This window comes from Convolutriloba macropyga, chromosome 5 (genome assembly GCF_964194025.1).
Source record: "Convolutriloba macropyga chromosome 5, txConMacr16.3, whole genome shotgun sequence".
Lineage (NCBI taxonomy): Eukaryota > Metazoa > Xenacoelomorpha > Acoela > Convolutidae > Convolutriloba > Convolutriloba macropyga.
The window spans coordinates 21,166,466-21,187,277 of NC_134472.1; the positions used below are offsets into that span (position 1 = coordinate 21,166,466).

Below are 20,812 nucleotides of genomic sequence, written 5' to 3' on the forward strand. Positions count from 1 at the left end.
ACATTATTAGCGTTCAAAATCAAAACACAATTGAACATATTAAAATCTTGAAAGATTTAGATTATCGTTTTAACGGCCTCGGCACTTCTTTCTTGAAATTGAGGTTTTTAATTTTGTCTTTAACTGTCATTTTTACTTTGTCGTTTCGGTCGTATGAAATTTCTCGTATAGTGATAGGTTTCACTGGCTTTCCATGGAAGAATAGATGAGCCGATATTCTGATATTAAAAGATAGCTGATTGCTTTCATGACTTTGAAAACAATCGTTTTCTAAAACTGAAAAAAACTTTAACTTCGCAAGTTTGTTCTTTTTATTTTTGATTTTGTTACCTAATCTCGTTAATTACAGGTCATATATGACATTATGGGTGTCAAGTGAAGGTTTCGAAAGGATTTATGTCCCAAAATCTATTTTTTAAAGAATGCGTTATGACCTTACTGACTTCGACACCAGTTTTTCACAAAAAAGTAAATTATTTTGATTTTTGTCATATTTGACGTTCTTTTTGTAGACGCAAGACATGTTCTGGATAATTGCAGGTCTCAAAGGCTTCCTTTGGATGAATAAACGACCCTATTCAAATATTTCTTTTTGTAATTAATGTTTTTCATGACTTAATAAAGGCGCAATCGAATATATTTTGAGGGCCGAAATATGGGCTGACGGTTTTGAGAGCGTTTTCTGGCAAGTTTCAATTGAATTTTTGATTGTTGTTTTTTGTTTTTCTTTTTAGCCGCTTAAAAAAATGAATAAGGACAGGTCCTAATGCCCTTCTATAGAAACATTGGTAGTTGTAAACCTTTGGGATATTTTACTTGATTTCAAATGGTTTTCATTACTTTGAAGTTAATTGTTTTAAAAAAATAAGCGAATTTTTTAACTTTACCGTTTTTGTTCTTTTTTGTCTAATTGTTACCAAGCCTTCTTATGGACTGGTCCATATCTTATCTGGTGATTTTTAAGTTATTTTGTTTAGTTTTAGGTTTATCTGACGGTATGTTGACTATGTTATTAAATTTTGTTTTCTAAAACGGACATAAAGTTTTTGATGTAATTAATGTTTGTTGTTGTTGTTCTTGTTGTTGTTGTTGTTTGACTTTGCTGTTCGTCTTGACTCACTTTCTTAATATCGGCATATCACAGCAATCTAATGCTTCAATGTTTACTCCACTGATTTATTTGCTTTGGAGGCTATCTTATTGTTCACACACAATTTTTTTGAAAAATACTTGGGCGTTTTTGGGTTTTTTTTTGGGATTCCCAAAAAATAATTTTTGGGTTTTTCTATCTGTTCCTCATTTGGTAGACAATTATGTCAAAATTGTGGATGGGTGGGGTCGGAACCTTATGTGCCATCGCACATTACCGAGCCGCCTTTTTGTCCTTTGGTCTTTCTTATGCGATTTTCGGCTTGACAGATTTTTGGTCTGACCGATTTGACTTTTCATCCTCAAAAACGGGATAAACAGGTGGCGCCCAGAGGGCATGATGTTCTCTTACAGCATTTCAGCTCACTAGTCTCTAAATGTGCGATTCACAGAAATTGTATTGGAGACGTATACTCATGGTGTGAACGGTGGTTCTTAGAGTTTGATAACCGCATTTTCGCCTCTCACACATCAGCTCCCCACCCCGCCTCGGTGCACCCCCACCCCCGCTGCGCTCACCTCACGCACCCTCAATTAAACTCTACCTACCCTCACTAAACCGTAGCTAGCTACTGGCGAAGCCAACCGCTCGCCGGTCGTTTGATAGCAATTCGCCCGACGTTAGTCGGTTCTGCTTTTTGATGGTTGTTTGGTTGACGCAAATGGTTTTTATTTTCCAGGTAACTTTTTGTTTTGAATTTAGTAATCATTATCAAATAGTCTAAGCTCTTACGCTGACGAGCTGTGAATTATGATAGCTTATTATTTGATTCTGGCTCGGAATTCAGTGTTTCTTTTTTTGCCCTTCGTTTTCGAAATGCTTCAAAGCTGAAGAAAGCTAATTTGCTCTTTTCCAGTAGCTACCTGGTAATTTTCATCGGTTTCTAGAGGGCAAATAAATTTAGTGAGGCTGTGACTTTGGTCTTGATAAGAGTGTTTGTTAATTGAAGTCTTATTGAGTATTCCAGGTCAAAATGTGTTTCAACATTACTTTTAAAGGTTTTGTGCTCTCATGCTGTTCAAACGGTACCTATTACCCGGAAGGGGATATATGGACTCGTGAGAGGTTGCCCGCATGTGACGCGCTGGACCCTAATGTGGCTCCGAAAGACGTGCCAAGCGATGCATCTGATTTTCTAATTTCAGGAGGGATTGTTATCTTCTTTCTGGCGTGTCTTGTGGCATTTGTTGTTCTCCGAAAGTGTTGTTAATTGAGAAGCCCAACTTTTATCCCACCAATCATGAAATATATCGCATTTCAACTTGTTATTGTTATTGAAAATTTCGAAATTGTCATCAAAACGAGGGTATTGTTAACTAAATGAGTTATTTTGACCAGATAAGGCGTTTCCCTTAAAATTGTAGTAGAAAAATTCTTGCATGTAAGAACTGATGACTTTGCAGCAGCCGAATTGAGAGGAACACCAGCACCATATATCCATTAATTGAATAATTTTGTCGTGTTTACAGTAGGCATAACTTTTAACTGAAAACTGTTAATTAATTTGAACTGAACTCCAACTTTGAATTTGTTCATAAGATTATGTTGATGAACTTACAGTTGAAAAAGTTGCTTGATTTGTGACCAAATCGTAGTTGCCCATGAAAATAAATTTTTACAGGTTCGATTTTACTAAGGGTATATTTTGCAGCTAACTGTAAATTTTTCTTACAGTTCCGTTAAACTTGTATGAAGTATCCTAAGCAGCCTAGATTATTATCTCTTGCAGTGTTGAACTACTCTATTAGTGGCCTGGTGTGGAAAGATCTAAAAAGCAATGAATGAGTTCGTTCTATAGAATTGTTGCATCATCGTATTTTAGAAGTGAAATTTTCAAGATCTTTCTCATTGCATCTGGCTTGACTGACTTTCAAGTTTCTTAACATCACAGCTGTAAGTTAATTTCGGTTAGTTGTTACTCCAAGCATCTCATTTCTAAGCTTAAGATCGCATCATATAATGTGTTCGCATTTTTACGTCTTTTAGCTTCAGTAAATTTCCTATGAGCACGATTTTGATATAGCTGCACAAATTTATAGCTTTATAGCGTTCAAAATTAGGGATACTTAGGATCTGGGTAATGAACTTCTGGTTGCAAAGTTTGCGAGCTAAATGATGTAGCGAGTTAAAATAAGTGAGTTTGGGGTGCACAGATATAGTTAAAACTTGGAAGATTATGTAAGTCGATGAAAAACAGAAACATCATATAGACCAATTTTCGCAAATGTCAGTTACTATTTAAAAAAAAACATTTCAGATTGAAACTGTAATATGTCGAGAAACAATGCAATACGTGAAGATCTCAAGGTAGGTGTTTATACCCACTTTCCGGAAGGGTAAATTGACACAATAATTGTAAATCTCAAATGTTGACAGGCAATCGTAGATAATTTCCGAGTAAGTGAGTTAGTAACTGTGTGCACAATTGCCGGAGTGTCAAGAAATGGAAAGAAGACGGAGCTTTTGTCCAGAATCTACAACCTCATTCGTGACCCAGTGCCGCACCACGTGGAGAAGAAAATCATGGAGCTCTTCAAAATATGGTTGGTATAACTGCTTACAAAATTACACCAAATGTCATCCAGTTTTCGTGAACTGTTGATAGTGCGCTTTTCTGTTTAATAGCCGCACAGCGATAGCTGGGGCTATTATTGGTCTTCTCTTGGTTTTTTTTTTACAATTCATAGAATTTGAATTGTATTGGGGCGCTGTCGTTTTTTTTAAGATCTGTTCACATATTTTCATGATTTTTGAAGTCGAATTGGAGTGGTGGTTTTGGTCACGCCGAAACAGGAAGTGGAGCTAAAAAGCGAGTGGTTATGCGGCGTGAAATTTTTTGCTCAAATTTTAAAGTAGAGTGCCAAAACGGTGTTTGAACAAAAATTCGGTTTCTCAATGGTGGTTTTTGTTCACATGAGGCAATTTTACCTTGACTTCTACTGATTTTTTGATTTTTTGGATTGGATGTTTTCTAAATGGTTTTCCCAGTTCATTGATAGTTCATTCTGGGCCTACTTTTTTGTTTGAAACAAATTTCCATTTCTCGCTAGTGTTTGTTCACATGCGGCATTTTGACATTTATTTTTTGTTATTTTTTATTTTTTTGATCTGATTTTTGGGAAATGGTTTTCCCAATTAACACATAGTCCGTTCTCGGCCTAGTTCTTGTTTAGTCAATGAAAACTCTTTGAATTGTACGTCAGGACTTGTCCTGCTATAATTTTTTATTTCGTCGTCAAGATTTTTGTTACGACCCAATGACGTCACAATCTGCTTTTTGTTCATTCGTTCATGCAATTTCAACTGAATTGCATGTGTGACGTCAGTTTTTGCTCGTAGTGGAGCGAGTTTTTTGTTCATTCGCGTGATTAAGTTCTTGGTCACACTTGACTTACCTCACTCTCAAAAATGACTTCCTCGCTTTAAAATTGACTTTTTCAACTTTAATTCAAGGAGATAAGGTCAAGTGTGTGTCACTCTAAATGAGGGTTATTTGAGCGCAGCTAACAGAAGCGGCAATAAATTAAGCATAATTATTGTCAAAATATAATATCTCACCATTTAAAATTTTTTGGGTCTGTTTCTTTTACTATTTTTTGAGACTGCAGATCTACGAAGCTATTGCGGCTATTTTCTGGCAATCTGCCAGCTATGTTTTAAGTTATGAGGTTAGCACTATCTAAACTTTCCTCAGCAGAGCAGCTGAAGTTGTTATATTTGTTTAGCTTTTAACTAAGATTTTACGAATTTGGTAAATTTTATAGTAAATGAAATTGTTATAGCATACAAAGAGTTAAAACAATGAGTTAAAATTGATATTATACTGATAGAAAACAAGAATGGCTCAATATTTCAAATGTTAGTTTTTTAATAGCCGCGTCCTCAATTCTAGGCGGCTATTATAGCGCTCCTGAATTTTTTTTACTTCGTCTAACAGATATTTGTTTCGTCTTACCGTGACTTCTTGGAATTGACTTTTTCAATGACTTACCTCACTCAAAAAGGTGACTTCTGAGCTCTCACTTATGAAACTCTAAATTTTATGATCAGTTTATTAAAGGTCAATAGTGTGCATCTAAGTAGTGCCAAACATATATGCCCTAATTCTTGATGATTGGAGTCTTGAGTTTTTGATTTCGAATTTAATTTTGGGCTCTTTTCCGTTTGTGCCCCCCCCCCAAAATATTGCACGTGCATCTGGGGGGTGCAAATAATACGCGCCCACTAATACGCGCACACAAGCGTCTATCGCGGCTATTTTCCGGCAATCTGCCGGCTATGTTTTTGAGAGCAAAAAGAATTTTGATTGTTTTGATGCAGCTTTCTTGTTAATTTTAGATTCTAGTTAATACAGCTTTCAAGTTTATGGAATTTTTTAATACACATGTTTTTCTCGAAAATGTTTTCTCAATTAGTGAGAAATAAAAAAAAAATATTTTTATTTCATGAAACGCTTTATTTTTGTTTTCACTGAATTATATAAACGATACTATACTTTCTATTATTATCCTGAATTTTGACTATTTTGTTCACGGTGAAGCCTAATCGTTTTCTTGAAAACTATATTAACGTTCATTTGTTTTTTTTTTCGTGCTTGGCCACTTCTTTAAATTAGAAAATTTAAATCCTGAAAGGTTGACAGGCTGAAATTTTGATCCTAAAATTTTGATCGACAGGGCATTAAAGTTGCGTAACCATTTTAACGCGTTTTTTAAGTTATTGTTTTGGAAATTTGTGTCATAGCCATGATGGGAGATCGGACTGATATTTGTTTTTTTTGTTCGTTGTCTGCATCGTATGTTGAAGAAATATGCTTAACTCTTCAAAAGCTCGATATATCTTTTTTGCTCATCGTTCACCAACTAAAATCTGCCGTGTTGTTTTAGTACTCTACTTGATAATTCCTAAGTCCATATTTTTCTATTATTTGATCATTCATGACTGAACTTAGAAATTGTTTTTTTTTGCTGCAATCGCTTGTTATAGTGCACATATAGAATAATGATTAGATAAAAGAAGCGGATTGAACTCTTTTAATGAAGTAGAGTTCTATTTCTTTGTAATATCTGAAAATTTTATTCGCGGATTGGTTCACAATAAAATTGATTTTCTCTTTAATTACTATAATGTTGTCTGATTGATGAACTTAATCGTGATGTAATGTACTCATCCCGATTTTGAAGTTGCGGAGGTTGATATTCTGCATGTGCTCTTGATTTTAGCTGCCGCTCTTCATGATTGAAAAGTTTTGTCATCTCTGATTGAAAAGAAAGAACCCAAGAGTGTTGACCTATTTATAATGCGACAATTGAACTTCATTTTATAACTTGCAACAGGTCGAACATCAGTCAAGAAAAAATATGGAAATTATTCTCTATTGTTTAATACTAAAATCATTAGAGTTTGTTAACATTAGAAATTAATGCTCGAAAAATCTCCGTTTTACCTCCTATGTAAATTTTGATTCCACGTAAGTTTTGATTTTTCATGTAAATTTTGATTTTTCTTTTATATAGCTACGAGGTCTGACCTCATCAACATTATTACTTACTGTAGACAATAAACCCAAACGGCGTACGTGGTGCTTCGTCTGGGAAACCAGTTGCGAGCCATTGCCTTCCTCGGTCACTTCGTTGCGTTTTTTGGGCGTGGGTTTGATAAGTTCGGACTTTGGTTTGGTAGCGGAGCAGACCATGTCTTTCTGCGGAAGATAGAATGAGTTACAACGTAATCATAGTTCTTCGCCACAATCTCCTTTCCGGAATGTTCCGGGGTGAATGGACACATCGTCGCATCCATTCAAATGCAAAACATTGAAATATTCAAAATGCATTGCCAGAAGGAAGTACTAAAAATATACCCTAAAGAGAGGAGCCTGTTGCTAATGGGTGAAAAACTTGAAAATCTGAAGCCCCAATACGATAGCTCTAAAAACGCGGAAACGGATGATAAAAATGATTACCGCTACAACACACTGTGGCAAATAATTGTTTTCCCACATCTCAAACCGAAATTTTCCCAAATTTTTTTGATCGATTGAGACCAAGACTGTCATGCAAACTTCCGTTTCCCTCAACTTATTGATCTCCGTTTTTTTCTGGCATGAGGGTCCTCTTATATATTTTACCCCCAAGAATTGCTGACTACCTGAATTACCCTAGCAGCGCCGTCTAACGTCTAAATGGTATGTCTGGCATTGAAATCGCGAATGGTTACCGTCGTTGAAGACACAAAGCTAAAGTTTATTGCTGTTTGCTTCCTTTTATGATTTGAAAGTTGTTCTGCTCCGCTGGTTGTATTGGTCGTTGTTGCTGCTGCTGCTAATGTTGTTTTCAGTTTTGGTTGTTGTCGTTCCCTGTTGGCTTGTGTTGGTTGTTGGTTGACTTGTCGGCTTCCGTCTGAACTAGCATTTCTGTTGTGTGCTATTGGCTTTATTAGGGCAGATGCTGCTCCGCTATTGCTATTTTAACTATTTCCTTAAGCCATTGGGTCAATTCTGCAAGTGTTGGCTGTTGAGTTCTTCGTCGAAAAACTGGATCCATTTGAATTCTTCACCGTAAGGCATCTTGTCGTTTGAATGTTTCAAGATTGTACTGCTCAGAACTGCTTCGAAATTAAGCTCATGTAGTCTCCTTGTCATGGTGTTGATGAGGTTGGGGAAGTTTACAGTTGTCCAAGGAAAGTTGTCTAGGTGTCCGTTGAAGGCAAAGCCTTCAATTGCTGTTTTGGCTCTTCCAATCTCGAATCCTTGTAGATAGGCAATCTTCTGTCCATCAATGAGATAAGTGTTTCCAATTATCAAGGTGAAAGGGCTTCATTAATCTGCACTTCCTCGGGTCACAGTTTTACTTCGGAAGATCCATCTTCGGATGGGTTTCAACATTTGGCGTGTAGAATGGAACTAATTTTTGGAACGTTGTTCTGCGGCTGCGGCTGTACTGTTGGCTGATGGAATGTTTGTTGTTCATTTGACCAGTTTCATTTAGTCAATGTAGTGTGTTGTGCAGCTGCTCTGATATTGATGGTGTTTTTGGTGAGTTCTCACCTGTTGAATCGGCTGCTGTTCTTGTCTCCCTGCTGTGTTGTGTGTTGAAGGTTGCTTTCGTGTTCTCTTGTGTAGTTTGATTCTGAATTTCCATGTCGATGTTCCATGCTTCAGTGTATTTGTTAGTGTACTCTTCATTTTGATCTTTTTCCAGCTGAGAAATCAACTCGTAACTTGTTTCCTCAATCTCAGAAGTTGTTTCAGCTGCCTTTTCATGGACTTTTTTTTCAGCTGCCTTTTCATGGACTACATTTTTTGCCGCGTTTATGTTTCCACTGCCAATCAAGTTGCTCATGGTTTGTAATTTCTTGGTACGTTTCTCCCCGTCACCCTGATTTTTGCCTTCCATAAGGTTGTATGGTTCTGTTCGAAATTGCTCCCAGACAGTTTGTATTCTTCTTTGTGTTTGGTGTTGTTCATTTGTTGACCGTGCGGTGGGGTCTTTGTCAGGTAGGGGTTTGTGGTCTTTGTCTTTGCCCGTGTCCTGGGGTTACGCGTTCCATATTGGCTAAAAGGGCTCACCAGACAAACCGTGTGCGTTGATACTCCTTGAGTTATTGAATTTGTGGTGCTGTCGCTGGGCGTCAGAGAAGCAAGCTAAAAGGGTTGCTTCCTGACACCAATTGGTGGTGTTTCAGAGAAAACGTAAGCAATCAGGTTCCTAAGTTGCTTTTGCACCTTATGCCTGGGTACCCTTTACCCACTGACTTGGCAACAATGCAGATTTTTCATAAGATTGGCATTACAAATCTTCTTTTGCTACCGAGAAAAAGTTACCCATTTCCTCAACATTGAATTATATCTACAAAATCAACATTATGACTTGGTGTTTCAAAGTTAGTTTTATTGCACATGCCTCCTGGCACAGCACAGTACATTTTGGCACTACGTAATTGGATTAGCCGTCTTTCATCTGTGTGAGTCCAGTTTCATGAAATTTCTTTTTTTTTGCTCTGGTCACAGTGTTTCTGTTGTAAAAATGGTTTACAACATAGTTCCGACCCCTCGTGAGCGGGGTGGGGGTGGGTGAGGAACTATATACTCAACTGGGTTTTTCTGTTCAGACAATTTTGGCCGATCGACATATTCGTCGTAGAGTGTTGTGAGCGGTATCATTAAAAAGCCCACCAGCGTAGAATATGGAACTTAAAAGTTTTTTTGAATTTTGTTTTCTAGAGAGAGTTATCGTGGTTTAAATTTTTGTTAAATTTAAACCTATTTGCGTTAGTTTCTGGAATTTTTATCTATGTTATAGTCAGTTTTGTTAAAATGGGTTAAAATTGGTAACAACAGTGCTTTTGATTTGATTTGCAAAGACAAGAAAGTACTGTTAACTGTTTTGTTTATTTTTTTGCTCAAATATTTGGTAAATATTCAGCCTTTTCAACAAAAATTGCACGAAATAAGCTTTGGTCATCTTTGAATAAATTTGCCGGAAGTACACACCCAAAAGCACAATCTTTGTTAACACCGAGGGGCTATTCCTACTTCCACTTCCATTGGGAGCGCTATGGAATTAACGTTTGGCCGTTTTTAGTTAACTTATCTCGATGATTATTAAAAACGCATTTACTGGATTTATTTTTCAAATTATTTATATCTATAACATTTGAAACAACTATCTGTTCTTAGGGGACCAACAGCATTAGTAGGGCTAGTTTTGGAGCAATCTTGGACTGTTATAATCCAAAAACAATTCGGATTGTAATCAGTCGGTATTTTTGAAAGAAAAAAAGATCTTTTTTTATTAACTAAAGAACAGAATAATTCCATTCGAAGCCCACTGGTGATAGGTCCCATTGGCGTCCTAATCAGTTTCAAATTATTGCATCTAGTTCTTAATTCGGAAGCTTGTGGTCGTTTTATCTTATAAAATTGTTTGTTTTTAGTTTTGGTTGTTGTCGTTGTTGGCTTGTGTTGGTTGTTGGTTGACTTTCGGCTTCCGTCTGAACTAACATTTCTGACTGTATTGTGTCTGAACTGTGTGTTATTGACTGTATTAGTGCCGATGCTGCTCCATTGTTGATATTCTATTTATTTCATTAAGCCATGGAGTCAATTCTGCAAGTGTTGGCTGTTGATTTCGTCGAAAAACAAACTGGATCCATTTGAAATCTTCACCGTAAGGCATCTTGTCGTTTGAATGTTTCAAGATTGTACTGCTCAGAACTGCTTCGAAATTAAGCTCATGTAGTCTCCTTGTCATGGTGTTGATGAAGTTGGGGAAGTTTACAGTTGTTCAAGGAAAGTTGTCTAGGTGTCCGTTGAAGGCAAAGCCTTCAATTGCTGTTTTGGCTCTTCCAATCACGAATCCTTGTAGATAGGCAATCTTCTGTCCATCAATGAGATAAGTGTTTCCAATTATCAAGCTGAAAGAGTTTTATTAATCTGCACACTTGCTCGGGTCACAATTTAATTTCGGAAGATCCATCTTTGGAAGGGATTCAACATTTGACGTGTAGTATGGAACTGATTGTTGGAACGTTGTTCTGCTGCGGCTGTACTGTTGGCTGAATGTTTGTTGTTCATTTGACCAGTTCCATTTAGTCAATGTAGTGTGTTGTGCAACTGCTCTGATATTAAAGGTGTTTTTGCTGAGTTCTCACCTGTTGAATCGACTGCTGTTCTTGTCTCGCTGCTGTGTTGTGTGTTGAAATTTGATGTGTTCTCTTGTGTAGTTTGATTCTGAATTTCCATGTCGATGTTCCATGCGTCAGTGTATGTGTTGATGTGCTCTTCATTTTGATCTTTTTCCAGCTAAGAAATCAACTCGTACCTTGTTTCCTCAATCTCAGAAGTTGTTGCAGCTGCCTTTTCATGGATATTTTTTGCCGCGTTTATGTTTCCACTGTCAATCAAGTTGCTCATGGTTTGTAATTTCTTGGTACTTTTCTCCCCGTCACCCTTATTTTTGCCTTCCATAAGGGTGGTTGTATGGTTCTGTTCGAAATTGCTCCCAGACAGGTTGTATTCTTCTTTGTGTTTGGTGTTGTTCAATTGTTGACTGTGCAGTGGGGTCTTTGTCAGGTGGGGGTTTGTGGTCTTTGTCTTTGCCCGTGTCCTGGGGTTACGCGTTCCATATTGGCTAAAAAGGGCTCACCAGACAAACCTGGTGCGTCTTTACTCCTTGAATTATTGAATTTTTGGTGCTCTCGCTGGGCGTCAGAGAACCAAGCTAAACAGGTTGCTGAAAGTACTGTTGATCAAAATCAATTCGGATTATAATCAGTCGTTCTTTTTTTTTTAAAAAAAGATCTTTTTCATTAATTAAAGAACAGAATAATTCCATTCGAAGCCCACTGGTGATAGGTCCCATTGGCGTCCTAATCAGTTTCAAATTATTGCATCTAGTTCTTTATTCGAAAGCTTGTGGTTGTTTCATCTTTAAAAATTGTTTGTTTTTTAAGTAAACAAGGGCTTTTTGAACTTTGCCAATTTTTTTTTCTATTAATTTGTTCAACTTGTAGCTTAGTGTCAGCATGGAAAGAATGTTTCTTTTTTCAACCTAATTAATTTTAAATCTTTTTTGCGGTTTACTTGTTAAATTATGATTTTCTAGCCTTGATACTACCAGATTTCCCAAAAAATTGTCATAGGCATTTGCCCATTTCTCACTCATTTTCTCGTTTTTTTTCCACATTATTGACATTGTACATAACACATTAAAGGCGTTCATAATAAGGCAAACTTGAGCAATCAAAATCTCTAAAGGTACAGATTATGGTTTCAACGGCTTCGAGATCACTTTCTCGAAGAATTTGAGTTTTTTTTTCAGTTTTGTCTTACTGTCGTTTTCACTTTCTCTTTTATTCGTTTCATTTCCTGGGTGATGACAGGTCTCACTGGATTTCTATGGAGGATTAGATAAGCCTATATTCTTATTATAAGAGATTGCTCATGAGTTTGAAAAAATTGTTTAAAAAAACACTTTATACATTCGCTTTTTTTTCTTTGTGTGTTTTTGTTACCTAGTCTGGTTAATTAAAGATCACATTTGACATTATCGGCGTCGAGAGAAGGCGCAAGTGTACAAAATCTTAGGTTTTGAAGAATTTGCTTTGACTTTACTGGCTTTGACACAGGTTTTTCGCAAAAAAAGTAAATTAATTTTTCGATTTTCTCTATATTTGACGTTATTTTGTAAACGTAAGACATTCTGAATAGTTACAGATCTCAAGGGCTTCCTTCGGACGACTAAACGAACCTACTTAATTACATTTTGTAGCTAATGGCTTTCATGACTTTGAAAATAATTGTTTTCAAATGAATACCGAAAGGATTTCTTAGTTTTACCACTTTTTAGCTTTTTTGTCAACTTTTTACCTTCTCTCATTAATGAGAGGTCACATACCACATTATAGGCATTCGAAGAAGGCACAATCAAACATATTTTGAGGGGCAGAAAATGGCTTTACGGCTTCGACAGCGTTTTCTCCCAAGTTTTTATTCAATTTTGTTTGTCTCTATTTGTATTTCTTTGTAACCGCAAGAAAAATTGAAAAGAGACAGGTCCTAGTGCCCTCCTATATAGGCATCGGTGATAATAAAACGTTTGTATAATTTCATTTGATATGTAATAGTTTTCCCCACTTTCAAATTTATTGCTTTTAGGAATATAAGCGAATTTATTGTCTAATTGTAACTGAGCCTTATTATGGAGTGGTCCCCTTTATTTTCTATTAAAGTACAAGTTATTTTGCTCAGTTTAACTGACGCTGTCTTGACTTTGTTATTAAGTTTTTTCAATGGACAAAGTTTTGGATGTAATTAATGTTTGTTGTCGTTTAATTTGGTTGTTCGTCTTGCCTCGCTTTCTTAATAATGGCAGATCTCAATCAATCTAATAAGGCATTTTTACTGCACTGAAGTATTTGCGTTGGAGGCGATATTTTTGTTTATACACAAGTTCGAAAAAACTTGAATTTTTGGGGTTTTTCATCTGTTCTCATGTGGATGATCGGGGTCGGAACTTAATGTTCGAATGCACATTACTGAGCCTTCTTGTTTCACTTACTATTGGTTGACTTGAAACCAAAATTGGAAAAATTGTAAATATGTAAACTGAGAACAATGGAAAATGTCACGACAGCTGTTGATGTTCACTGAAGAGAATGATTGCAATGTTCTTTCTCAGTGATTAGTATAACGCTTTCAAAGATGAATATGCACAAAAACATTAAACGAAAGCACTTAATTGGTAGATAGAGACATCGGACAGCGCGAACTATCTCAACTCAACAAATGATGCTATTTGATTTGACAGTCTGTTTCTTAAGTGAAAAAATACTGTAGAACAAAAACTCGCCGTCTTAAACCTAAATATTTGAGGTAATTCAATTGAGATCAAAGTCACAATCAGCTGACTATTCAGGTATTGATTTATTCGGATTTTGATCTATATTTCAATTGCTGCTCTGCTGATCTTACTGGAGTATGATTTTGTAAAAGTAGATGATTTTGTAATAGTAATTGATGGAATGAAAATGTGGCTACAATTGAATTTTATTTTGTAATAGCGCCGGAGAAAGACGGTTTGATATAAATCATTTCCACAACTTCTGCTAACCCGCTAATTTTAAGAAATTTTAAGTTCTGGGAATTAAAAGCTGTCTTCCGCTCCTCGAAGATCGGTATCGTTATTCGTACACACCTTGTTACAAAAAAGTTGAATTGCAAAAATTGAATTACGAAGGAAATCTTGCTGATGAGAGAATGAAACATTCAGTTAGGGTTAGTTGATATGAAATTTAATACACACATTGTTGAATTGCGTGCATTTTGTCAATCTTTCACTCATCACATGCAAAAAAAAAATGATTTTATAATGGTCAAACAGTATTTCAATTACAATCTGCGGAAGATTGCTCAATTTCTACAGCTCTGAAGTATCTTTTCTCCTGTATCTTCGTTGATAGCAAATGGAATTTTTAAAACGAATAGGTACAAATTAGCAGTCTCTATCCTTCATCTTTCCTTAAAATCAGTTGTCTGTCAATTCCATCACTTGGTGTTTGATTGTAAATGTCGTTGAAAACGTAATTGATTCTGTATTGCTGTTCCGACCCATTCCTACTGAACAATATTGTGAGATTTTATATAAGAACATCTTAAGTTGTTCTCTTAAAAATGAAAATGATGTCAGTTTGAAAATTCTATCAATTCTATTATTCAAACGTTTCACCTAAAGGTTCAAACGTTTCAAAAGTTAATGAGAGGGGGTCAAAGCATTGTGTGAGCGCACATACCGAGCCTCCTTGTTTTCTCTACACCCACATTATGTTTCATCTTTGCTTCAGTTTTCCTAACCAACCGGTTCCGACGCCCGCTAATTCGACGACTCGTCAGGATTCAGGCGCGACCACGAGAAGCAGTCACAACCTGGGAAATTTCCAAATTCCTAAACCCCCGCAAGCTCCAGGTCGACCCCCGGCTGACAACAACTTAATACATTCGAGCCACTACTCGACAACAGCCAGTGTGAAACGACAGCCGAGCGGCGGAACCCAGCAGCATTCTGGCAATGCGCCCCAGTATTCAGCACTGGCGCCCAATGCGGCGGGAATGGACCACCCAGATGTGAGATACAAAGTCATTCCGTTCTACGATGTCCAAGATGTCATATTTAAACCACTATGTCTCGGTAAGTTTTGTCGAGGTGTTGGAAAAGCATTGCTAATGTAGCTTTGTCATGTTTTAAAAAATTATTTCGCTGGATTTTACAGTACTCCATATAATTAAGAAGAAAGATTGATACCAGTCTGGTTTTCAGAGTGCCCTTTAGGTCAAACATAATATGTAGAAAGCCGTCGCAGTCTAAAGACAACGTTCACGAGTTCGACGTTTTGAACTGATCTTTTCATTTTATGATAGAAAGATGAATCAAGTTTTGATTTTATAACACTACTTCTCAATTTGTACATTTTTGCTGCCCGTACTTCACCGAGAATCATGCAACTCCTTTCGCAAATGAAAGCTCAATCAGCAATCTATAGCCTGCTGATAAAGTGTTGTACCGCTTTGAGCTGATTTCAGACATTTCATTGTAGAACTGCTCGCTTCGAAACGTACTCATTGATTCAAGAAGTAATTTCAAAAGCTTATATAAATGGAGATCGTAATTTGATAGTACATATAATTTTAGAATCAAAGAGTCACAGTTTTCCGGTCTTTTTCTTTAAATGAATCGATTTCATCATTTACTTGTCTGATATGAAAATGTCATCCATTGACTTAAAACTGCAATAACTTTAAACAAGAATGCCGTACTGGAAAATGGTTAAACATCAGTACAGTAATACGCGATCAACTAATTTCGAGGGACTTAGTGCATCAATTTTGCTATTACACCACTTTGTCTGGATAACTTCTGCTTAACACAATCAAGACGACACGGGAACTTCAAATTTAATTCTCTAAAAACTAATCAGTAATATTTATTTCAACTATTTTTATTCTACAACTCATCTGATTGAAACAACTATAAACGTTATCAAAGTATTTCGTATTTTCCTAATTCATTGAGTTGAATTTCATGATTTAAGGCATCGAATCCTTTTTGAGATCAAGAAAAAGGCTATGTTTCATTATCACTAGATGACTCCTTATCTGTACAGGCAGTTCAACTAGCGCGTATATTGTTATATTTTTTATTTCATATAAAACACATTTTTACATAATTCAAAAATGATCAAAGTATTCGTTTCGTATATTTTAAACTTCTTTTTTCCAAAACCTTGCGCCATACAATAAGATCCCAGATTAATCGAAAATTGTTGTCTGCTTTTTATCCTTTTTTTCTCCCGGAACCTTCCTTAAATGATCGGTTTGTTATTAATTTTTAATATGGGATGTTTTTTTGCTTTTGCCTTTATTAGAAAGTTGCTTTCGTTGTCCACTTTTTAAGTTTTTCAGTTTGAAAGCGTGTTTCCATCTCTGTTAACTTTCATATAAAAACTGATTGCTGTGTTTTTGAAATTGTATTCCTCTCAGGTAATAGTGACAAATATTTTGCTTTGTCAGTCGTATTTGGATCTGCTTTCACTTTTAATGTCGCCTTTGATAGCGTCATCTATCATGATGGTTTCGATTTGCAGTTCAAGTAGAAGAAGAAGAAGAAGAAGAAGATTTATTTATCCATCTCATACATATTAACATTGCACTGGCAAAATTAACAATATTTACAGATGGAAGCGACAAACAACGAGCCACTGTGAACTTCTTTTCAGTTTGCCCAGGTGATTGATTAAGAATTCAAGAAGCAAATTTTACACAGCGTATATAGTACAGATGGAAAATTATTAATTAACAGCAACAATTATTATTAACTTAGCATTAACCTGTTATAATGCTAGAATCATTGAGTCAAGCTCAGCAGCATTTTTAACACCTTTACAATCTCAGTATCAAAATGGTAAATGAGGAAAAGTTAAACTTAATGACTGGAGTAAATTGCCTTCCTTAATCTTTTTGAAAACCACTTGAATCATAAATTGAAATGTGCAACATGACCCCTACCATAACATTATCAGCATTCCTAAAATGCCCAGCAAATGCATCGTCAGCGTTCTTAAAACCATTATATGCTTAGTATCTAAAAGTTAAATGAGAAAAAAAAAGATTGGTGGTGTAATTTACCTTAATTACTCTATTATTAAAAAAAACTTCAATCAAATATTAAAACGGGCAGCAGAACACCCAGATGAAAGCTCTTGGAACCACGTTACAGTAGTAAAACTAGTCTTTCGCGCCAATAAAAACAAAAAATTGGCGCTTTAGGTGAATTTGCGACCAGAAGTAAAAACCACTGTGCCGGGAAGACATCTCTATGAGCTGCTTTGGGCCCCAGGCAGTGATCAACTACTTCGTGTCCCAATTACAAAGCGGTCAATGCTTCAGTAATCAACTGGTGCGATGCCTGTAGATCTCTAAAAAGAGCTCCTGTTAAGTCACACTACAAACTAAATACGAATTTAGATAATTCATTGTTACAGACGAGGTACGAATTTTTGAGGTGATGACAGAAATCTGTTACTTTTTGCAATGTGTTTAGATCAATATCAGATGGAATTATGCCTATTATTTTTAACTTATTGTACAATTTACGGGCCCGTAGTGTTATTGAAAAACGCTCAAGTTTGTTTTTACATTTTGGTTGAGCTATTAGATTTGATTTTGACAATCTCGTTGTGACTTTTGAATAATTAGAGGAAAACATGTCATTACAAAAAGATTCACTGTGGAGTCCATTCAAAGCTCTGAAAACAAATTTTATTAACTCATAGAGGTGCAATTTGTAAACTGAAAGAATTGAGTGATTAACAAAAAATATCTTCACATGTATCGCTTTTCCTTCTGAAGTAAATGAACTTCAAGATCTTTTTTTTTGCAACGTGAAGATAGGTAGCAGGGATGTATAACTGCAACATGCATATACAAGGACACCGTATTGGATAATGGGATTGACGCACGTTTTGTAGTAATCATTAATTGAGCCCTAGGAACAAAATGTCTCAGTTTCGACACAAGACCGGACTGTTTGCTTAATTTTTCTCTTACGGATTGTATATGACTAAGGAAGGATAATTTTGAGTCGATGGTAACACCTAGATATTTACATACCGGTTTATTTTCAATGAAAGCAGAGTTTAGAGAGAATCTTCGCGCCGAATTGCGTGTCTTATTATTAGTTCGTATATTCATTTGAACTGTTTTTGATATATTCACTACTAATTTATTAAAATTTAGCCAGTCGTTAACTTTTTTAATATCTTCCTTGATATCAGCGCACTGTATTCCAATTGCAGAAAGGTTTGTATCCTCTGCAAAAAGTATAGCTTCTACATGTCTGCAAACTAGAGGCATGTCGTTTACATATATGATAAACAGCAGAGGACCTAATATTGAGCCTTTTGGAACACCGCAAACAATTTCTTCCCAACGAGATGACACATTATTTAACTTTACTCGCTGTATTCGGCCTTTTAAATAAGATTTGAACCAATTAAGATAGTTATCTCTTATTCCATAGTTATCCAATTTACGGATTAGTAGGTTATGATCAATAGTGTCAAAAGCCTTACTAAGATCAAGAAAAAAAGTTCTTACTTCGTTTGTGCTCCTGTTGAATCTCACCTTCTCAGTGAATTCAACTAAAGCATCAACCGTGCTGTGTTTAGTGCGAAATCCGAATTGCTTACAGTATAGTAACGAAAATTTTTCTAGGTAGGAATAAACGCGCTTGTAAACAACTTTTTCATATATTTTGCTCCACACATTTAGTAAGAATATTGGTCGGTAGTTATTTTCGTCAAGTTTAGACCCATTTTTGTGCATCGGTATAACTTTTCCTTTTTTCAGTTCTTTCGGAAACTCACCTTTGTTCATCGACAAATTTATTAGAAAAGTCAGATACCTAACTGTCACAGGTGACGAGACTTTGACTAATACATTACTTATATCGTCAGCACCGCTTGAGAACTTATTCTCCAGATTACTGATTATTTCAGCAACTTCACGCTCTTTTGCTTGAAAGAGGAACATAGATTGTTGCACTTTGGGGACCAGACAAATACAAATTCTCCATTGAGATGTTTACTTATCTCAGAGCCAATTTTTGCAAAGAATTTATTAAAGACCGCAGCATTATCCCGCAAAGAAGGATTTTCAATGTTATTGCTGCATGACTCGAGTATTGGTATTTTTTTGCTTTCAGTTTTTTTTACCAGTGAGCTCATTTAGCATATTGTATATTTGTCGTTTATCCCTTTTAAAAGACGTGAATTTATTCCTGTAGAACATGGCTTTTGTTATTCTAAAATTCTTTTCAAATAGCAATCTCGCGTCTTTGAACTTTTCTTTAGCTCTAGAACTCGACTTATCTTTAATCCAGTCTGCGTGTGCCTTGTTCCTTTTCGTCCTTAAATTTTTAAGTTTATTATTGAACCAATTGGGCAGGTTTTTGTATTTATTTGTTGATTGTGTCAATGGCGCGTAATCATTTACAACCGACAAGAAAGCCTTATTAAAGACATCAAAAGCAGTAGAAGCATCTGGGGCTAAGACTATCCTTATCTACCTTGGATAATTCTGTTTTCAATTCAACCTGAAAACTGTCCCTCAATTTTTATATTTCAGAAATCTCCTATCTCTAAAACTGACAAGGTCTGCAGTATTTTCACCGTATATTGTCCATTTTAAAATAATCGGGTAGTGATCAGAAACACTTTGTAGCTCCAGTACATCACAATTTGGGTGTTTGACATTGTGATAAATGAAATTATCAAGACAGCTGGCTGAGTGTGCCACAACACGTGTTGGTCTTTCTGGTGCTAATTCAAATCCGTTTGCGGTTATTAAATTTTTGTAATCTCTGGTCAACTTGTCATTTTCCAGTGTATTTATGTTTATGTCACCACATAAAACCGTTGGACATGCAGAGTATCACTGTGTTTCAAGGAACTTTTCGAGTTTAGATACAAAGTCTTTCTTATCAGCTCTAGGTTTATTATAAATAACAATCAGATTAACTCTTCTGTTATGTATACTAACTTTAGCAAAAATGGACTCTTTTAATGGACTTTTACAAACTTTGACTAAATACAAGGGTTTCTAATTTGAATCATGACACCTCAAACCTTAACGGTATTTCTGTTTTTAATAGCTAGATTTCTATAGCCATTTATCGAGTAACTTATTATGTTGTCGTCATTTGACAACCAGGTTTCACTTAGACATAGGATATCAGGCTGAGAATCCAAACCAAAAACATGTGATTCTAGTTCCGCATAGTTTTTCCTACTGGATCTCACGTTTAGATGAAGAATTGTTACATCAAACTGCTGATCCACATCTACAAAATTTACAATTTCTTTATTTAGTTTGTCAAAATCAGAACCCAACATCGATCCGAAAGGGCTGATTCCTTTGACTTTGGATATCGTCGTGCCGTCCCGAAAAGGGCGTTCATTTGAAACAACGCATTACATCTTCAATGTTGTAATTGAGATCTACACCCCCTTCGTATAACCCGTTTATTTTGTATACAAGGCCATCTGCTTTCCATTCGCAAAAAATTGCACCCTCTCTGGTCCAAGTTGCGTTGATTCGAATATCACTTTGCATCAAATTGACAAAAGCAATCGTTCTCTGCTAATATCTTCGTAGATTTTGGCTCTCTGTTTGGATGGAATGATCTTCTTTTTGAGCATAGCGATTTTAGTTGACCTACGAGTAAATTTAACAATGGCGGGCTTGATATGACCTTTCGATGGCAGTCTATGTGCTATTGAAATATCTGTTTCCTCCAACTTGACTCCAATTTCTGAAGCTAAGTTGACCACTGCTTTGCTTGTCTCTTCGTATGTTTCGTTCCCTGAGGATTGCTTTGGTAGCCCGAGTATCCTAATGTTGTCTCGTCGGCTATACATTTGCAGGAATTCTGTCGTAGATAGTGCTTTTAGTTCTATTTTCCGTCGCTCAAGTTTGCTGTGTTCTTCTAGCTCTGCTCTGAGTCTCTTGAACTTATCTTTGACAATAGCATTGATGGTTTCACTTATTTCTTTCTTTAATTTTTGGACAATGGTCGGTATTAGGTGTTCTAATGCTTTCTGGATGCCAGC

At 36.0% G+C, this 20,812-nt stretch overlaps 1 protein-coding gene across 2 annotated transcripts in view; it reads left to right on the forward strand.

The window, feature by feature from the left end:
* The first annotated feature begins 3,405 nt into the window (after window positions 1–3,405).
* Window positions 3,406–20,812, forward strand: part of LOC142339219 (E3 SUMO-protein ligase PIAS2-like) — a 46,629-nt gene continuing 29,222 nt past the window's right edge. The window contains exons 1-4 of one of the 2 annotated variants that reach the window (XM_075389072.1): window positions 3,406–3,457; window positions 3,527–3,693; window positions 13,712–13,726; window positions 14,492–14,835. In XM_075389072.1, coding sequence (XP_075245187.1) covers window positions 3,422–3,457; window positions 3,527–3,693; window positions 13,712–13,726; window positions 14,492–14,835 — 562 coding nt within the window. In that variant the 5' untranslated portion in view covers window positions 3,406–3,421. The remainder of the gene's footprint in view (window positions 3,458–3,526; window positions 3,694–13,711; window positions 13,727–14,491; window positions 14,836–20,812) is intronic. The other variant, XM_075389073.1, reaches the window with a different exon arrangement.